Here is a 6,683-nt window from a genome sequence, read left to right as displayed (position 1 = left end):
TTGAACACTATAATTATGCTGGGCTTTCGAGAGTTCCTCATTTAAGTGACTCTCGATGTTCGACAGGACATCCTGCACCTGGGTCTTTTGCCTCCCAGAAGACTGCTCGGTCACCGACGAGTTCGCCACCAGCTTTCCTAGCTGTTCCAATGCGTGACTACGAGCCTCAGAGTCGTCTGAACACAGTTGTCCCATTAGATCTTTGTCCTCCTCATCAATTGAACTCATGGAGTCAGTTGGCAACCACGCGTCCGATCGAGTCTCCACGATCATCGGACCCAAAGCAGCCAACAAATCCTCGTCGTCAAACTTGCACGCATCCACACGAACAACACACAACCGGCAGCATCGATTCTTGCGAATCTCACCGATACGAGCCTCCACCTCGTGGAGTTCCGAACAATTTCCACACACCATGTGGCCACAGAGTTGACAATAGAAATCTCGACGGAAGAAGTGGAACGTTTTGTTGCAGATCAGACACCGTTTCTCCAAAAGTGGATCTGCGTATTCCTTCGGGAAGTAAATGAAGGACTGGAACCCGAAGCGACGACGACGAATTACTCGCTCGAACTGAGACAGAGACTCGGTTAGTATCCGCATGATGCTTCGCGTCTCCGGGTTCATCAGTGTAGCACGACGTCGTGCCAAATTTGAAGACAGAGTCTCTAAATTCTCAGTCGTAATGCTTCGCGGTGGTTTGTCCGAAGCGTACGCGTGAGCAAATATCTGAGTACGCTGCCGGTTGCTCCCTCCAGGACTCGGTACAAACTGCATGTCGAAGCCAACTCCAAGGTGATCGATCTCTGGGTGTAAGGGCGAGCTGTGAGGCGCTGGTAGGGTCTGGTCGTAGACTCCTTTCGGCACCGTTTTCATTAGATGCACGGCACGTTTCTTGTCTGAGTACTGACGTGTGTATGTCGTGTTGAATAAACAGTTTGATTACCTTGACCTAGTCACTCCAAAATATTATAATGAGATTTAGGAGGTCCTGTTTAAGTCGGTATGACTGGCTTAAACTATACAGACACTAATGGCTGGTGTACAGCTATTGGTGGCTTCCTAATACTAATAAAGTACTCACTTCGTCTTTTGACGCCTACAAGTAACGTCTTCTTCCTCTCCCTACTTCTTCTCGACCTGTCATACGATTTATAGGTTATGAGCCCAAGCCAAGCCTCAAGCGACGACTTCCCACGTCTCATCGGCGCCGAGAATTTCGACGTCTGGAAGACCCGTGTGTGCGCAGCACTAGATGGCAAGCACCTACTCGGCTACGTGAAGCAGCCCGACTACGACGGTGTGTCGGAAGACGAGAGTGAAGACAGTGGCAGCGATATGTCTGATGCCAACGATGAACCGCATGCCAAAACTACCAAGAACGTCGAAATCGACTCCGACGCTGTGGACTACGACGAGAGCGACGACGAGCTCAAGCCGCCCTCGGACTCGGACGAAGACTCTGGAGCCAGCTCCGATACGTCAATCAAGAGGAAGGACCTCCCGGTAGTTCGACCATTTAGCCATCGCGAGGCTCGCCGTGCACGCAAACGCGCCAAGAAAGAGAAGAGCCAGCCTCTTAGCCAGCGCGAACGCCGTCGACAAGAAGCCAAGACCAAAGCCTTCTTGATGAAGACGATGGACAACATGCACGTGCGGCTCGTCAAGAATCTCACGACATCCTTCGAGATTTTCAGCTACATCTGCCAGAAGTACGAGGGAGCAGCCTCTCATGGTGATCCGTACTTCATTCAACACTACTTGATGGAGATCAAGTATGAGAAAGGATCCGACTTAACTGATGTTCTTTCTCAAGCTTGAGAACGCGATGAAAGCCGCGTCAGAAGCCACCGAATCGGTGATGACCGAGGGACAGAAGTCTATCTACCTGTTCCACTCGATGCCCAAGTCGTGGAAGGACGATCTCCGCATCTGGAAGGGCCAGCGGAAGTATATCCCGTATGAAGACCTCAAGCAGAGCATTGAAGGCAAGGTTCGCGATCTTCAAGCTCAAGAGCGCTACACCTTGGCCAAGGGCACACCAGAGTCCTCTGCAACCAAGGGTGAGAGAGCTCTAGTGGCTACCGGACCTCCTGTGTCACAAGCTCAAGGCCGTGACAGCGCCAATGTCTGTTCCTACTGTGATCGCCCACGCCACAACATTCGCCAATGCCGAGGCCTTCAAAAGGATTTGCGAGATGGACGAGTGAAGGCTGGGACAGTGCTACCTGCTAACTTCGCCTTCAAGGGTAACTCGAAACGCGATCACCCGTACCAGAACTCGAACAAAGGTGGCAATGGGCGACACGGCAAGAATAATAACAACCGCGACTTCAAGGGCAACAACAGTAGTAGCAAGAACAAGCACGGAAATGGCGGCAAACAACGCGGTCAAGATCGCTACAAGGACCACCCGCTTGAGTCAGACAATGACGATGACGACGACAGTGATTCTGGAAACAACCGCAAGGTAACTCGCCAAGGACGTCGTGACACCGGTCTCATCGCTGTTGCTACCACAGTCAATCTCCCGTTTAGCCTCACTGCTCAAGCCAAGATAGAACCCGATCCCACCTGGACAATCGACTCTGGCTGCACTCGACACGTCACCCATGAGTCTCAGTGATTTACCGACATCACCTCCAGTGGTGGATTCATTACGGTTGGTGGTAATAACCAAATCCCCATCGAAGGCATTGGACGGGTCGATCTGGAAGTCACTGACTCCAAGGGCACTATGCAGAAGCTTATCCTCCATGGCGTCCTGTATGCTCCCCAGCTCCAATTCAGTTTGCTTTCAATTCCAGCAGCTGTGAAGCACGACTTTCGCTTCAACTTTGACCGCAACAGTGCTCTATGCAAACTGACCAGCGCTTCAAGATCAAAGCGCTCATGACTACCACACGGATCCGTATCCAGTTGCTAAGTCAAACCAGCGGCACCTCCAGCGGCTCCTATTGCCTCAGGTAAGCAACCGTTCCCTTTCTGCTCTTACATAAACGCCTTAGGACACCCTAACGTTCGTGTCTTGTATGACCTATCTAGGAGTCAAGGCCATACATGGACTCGATGGATCTATACCTCTAGGTCCCAAAGACAGATATCTTTTGTGTTGTCTGCACGTTAGCGAAGTCACACCGCTCCCCATTCTACTCTAATAGAGTTGATAAGCGTGCTACATCACCTTTGTCAAAAGTCCAATCAGATATCTGTGGTCCACTACCTGTGCCTAGCCTTACTGGTTGTCGCTACTTCTTGATCTTCATCGATGACTTTTCTCGATTCATGTTCACTTATGCAATTAAGAACCGTAGCGAGCTGTATGGCTGTTACGAAGACTTCCGGAAGAAAGCCCTGAAAATTTTAGACAAGATATATCTGTCATAGAGTACGTGTTCAGTGTTGAAGACAATGCAAACCAGGGTAACTTTGAGATTCAGCGGCTTCAAGCAGACAACGCTAAAGAGTACGAGAAGCTTGGCTGCATCATATTTAAAAAGTATGGAACTCACGCCCCATTCGACAATGCATACACACCTCAGCAAAACGGAGTTGCAGAACGCCGCATGCGTACCATTATGGAGCGTGTCCGAGCCCTTCTACTTGACGGCAAGCTACCGACGCAGTTATGGGCCGAGTGTGTCTGTCATGTGACCACTCTCATCAATATGACTCCTAGCTCCAAGACGGATGGACGAGCCCCGTATGAGCTTTGGCACAACCGTATTCCATCCATGCAGTACATCAAAGTATTCGGATGCAGCGGATATGTCCACATCACGGAGCAATACCGAGACAAACTCGACGCTAGAGCCCGTTTGTGTATGTATCTTGGTGTGCCTGACCATAAGAAAGGCTACCGTCTGATGGACATCAATACTCATGCAATTATCTACAGTCGTGATGTAGTCTTTAAAGAGGACGAATTTCCCTCTCTCACAGGCCTGACGTCTACTCCAGAGCCCACACAGTCCACGAATCGGCAGAAATCTACCGCTACACTTGCACCTGTACCTCTGCCACCTGCAACTGCTACTACAGTAGCACCGGAGCCTGAACATGTGTCAGAAGCAGTGATCACACCGTCACCCACATCAGGCCCTGCAATGACAACAGTGCCAGGCACAGTGAACCAACGTGTACTGCCCTCACTGAGGGAGGCTGTTGATCGAACAGCCATACATTATTCTTTTCGAACAGAAACGGACTCTGATCCTCCGCATCATTCGACTCCTAAGCGACCCCGCCTCTCTGCGGAACCCATTGATAGCTCTGAGGAAGCCAATGACGTAACCCTCAACTCTGAGGAAGACATACACGAACAGGAGCAACGTCAGCATTTACTGTACACATTACTAGCTATTCGGTATGTGTCTGAGCCCACTACGTATGGGGGAGCAATGAAGTCTTCCCACGCTAACCAGTGGCGTAAAGCAGCTAAATCGGAATACAAGTCCCTCATGGACAATCACACTTGGGTGTTGGTATCCCCTCCTAAAGGAAGGAAGATTTTAAGTAGCCGATGGATCTTTGTAGTAAAGTATACCGGCACTGGCGAGATCGACCGCTTTAAAGCGCGTCTTGTGATCAAAGGATTCCTTCAGGAATATGGCATCGACTACAGCGAGATATTCTCTCCTGTCATCAGGATGGAGGTACTTAGACTACTTCTTACTATTGCAGCTCTTCTCGACTTTGAAGTCCATCAAATGGATGTTAAGACAGCATTCCTTAATGGCTACTTGGAAGATGAGATCTACATGGCTCAACCGGAAGGTTTCAAAATCCCGGGCAAGGAGCACCTAGTGTGTAAACTTCTTAAGAGCTTATATGGGCTTAAACAAGCGCCTCGTGTATGGTACCAAACCTTGTCTGCCTTCCTAGAGAATCTCGGGTTCCTGAAACTCATTAAAGATCGATGCGTATTTCGACGCACAGTTGCTGACATCACCTGTTACATTGCAGTGTACGTCGACGACTTACTGATCATTGCGCCTACACCAGCACTCGTCAGTGAGCTGAAATCAGCCTTGAAAAAGCGTTTCTCCATGTCAGATTTAGGGGAGGTGAAGTACTGACTCGGCTGGTCAATTCAACGTGACCGTAAAAAACCGAACGATGTTTATCCACCAGCACAAGTACGCTACGAAGGTCATTGACCGCTTCAGCGACTACATTCCGTACCATATTGCAACACCAGCAGAACGGAACGCTAAACTTTCCGTAAGCAGCCAGCCCAGCAGTGAGCAAGAGAAAGATGCGATGAAATCGATTCCGTATCGACAAGCTGTAGGTAGTGTCATGTATTTAATGGTAGGCACTCGACCCGATTTGGCATTCTACATGCGAGAGGTTAGCCAATTTTTAGCGAATTCAGGTATGGATCACTGGAAAGCAGTCATTCGTGGTTTAAAGTACCTATCTGGAACGAAAGAATACGGTTTTCTTCTGGGAGGCTCGACCGATATTACATCGGAGAACCTTGCCGATCAACTAATTGCCTACAGTGACTCTGACTACGCCAACTGCCCCGACTCGAGACGCTCCATTGGAGGATACGTGACAATGCTAGCTAGCGGTCCTATCTCATGGCTTTCGCGTAAGCATCATACTGTAGTTCTCTCTACAACAGAGGCAGAATATATCGCCCTGTGTCACTGCATGCAAGAGATGATATTCCTCAAACTTCTCCTCAACGAACTTGGCTTTGCTACAGCGCAGGCTAACACAATATACGAGGATAATCAGAGCTGCATCAAAATCTGCTACAACCCCGAGCTTCACGGACGATCAAAACATATACACGTACGATGTAACGGGCCTAGAGTGTCCGTTTCTAGCTCACACGTAATAATGAGGAAGCGTGCAAGTTCCGCGATAGTGAAACCAAGTGCTTAGTCTGAAGGAAAATCAACTCTGTTTTTATTTAGGTCCAGGGCAGCTTGCCCTGACCACTCAAATACACGTCAAACCCTTATTGGCTCCCCATATATCAACCAATAGGATGACGGCAGTTCAGCACACGCTAGCCGTGTGCTGCTGCACCTACTTTTGTAATATAAATCTACCTACTTATGTAATGGCGTGGCCCACTACATCACCCCCCTCTTAAAGTTGCACTTACGCAACATAAGCGACGGGCGGGGAACAAATCAATCAAAAGGGAAACGAGAAGAAAATCGTGGCCAACAGGAACGAACGAGGCGGGGACGAGACAGATCCTGCGCCACACAGGAGAAGTACAACACGACTTGCACAGCAGACAACAGGAGCGGACGATGGAACAGCAACAGCAGCAGATTCCAGCGACGGCGACGTCGCTGACGAGCGCGACGAGCGCGGCACGCGGCACCCACGTGATGGACGAGGCACTGAGACCCTGGGCCCTGTATGACATCTCCGGAGCGCAAGATCCGGAGTCTCTGGACGAGATGAAGGACCTCTTCCGGCGTTTTCGTGCGCTGCGCCAGAAGCCAGTGGACGGCGTCGACCACAGTGCGCTACAGGAGTCGTGGTGCGCCTTCATGCGGCGCTGGAACCGGACGCAAGCACAGGAAGAGAATCTCGTCGACTGGATCGCATACCGGGAAGAAATCATCGGGGCCATTTCTTGGGCGAGCTGCGCGTACGAATAATCCGCACAGCGCTTGGAGCGCCGACGACCGCATCTGCTACGATATCCA

At 50.3% G+C, this 6,683-nt stretch overlaps 1 protein-coding gene across 1 annotated transcript; it reads right to left on the bottom strand.

Annotated features, from left to right (window-relative positions):
• Positions 1 to 224: 224 nt before the first annotated feature.
• Positions 225 to 876, bottom strand: PITG_11787 (uncharacterized protein; the record flags this gene model as incomplete). Its single annotated transcript, XM_002901241.1, has 3 exons — positions 225 to 261; positions 311 to 607; positions 662 to 876. 3 exons carry the CDS (start codon positions 874 to 876, stop codon positions 225 to 227), a joined length of 549 nt encoding a protein of 182 aa, XP_002901287.1.
• Positions 877 to 6,683: the final 5,807 nt, after the last annotated feature.

The sequence above is a fragment of the Phytophthora infestans genome, genomic scaffold (assembly GCF_000142945.1).
Source record: "Phytophthora infestans T30-4 supercont1.21 genomic scaffold, whole genome shotgun sequence".
Taxonomy (NCBI): domain Eukaryota; phylum Oomycota; class Peronosporomycetes; order Peronosporales; family Peronosporaceae; genus Phytophthora; species Phytophthora infestans.
The sequence above is the reverse complement of the archived record's forward strand: the minus strand, read 5'-3'. Positions and strand labels throughout refer to the sequence as shown.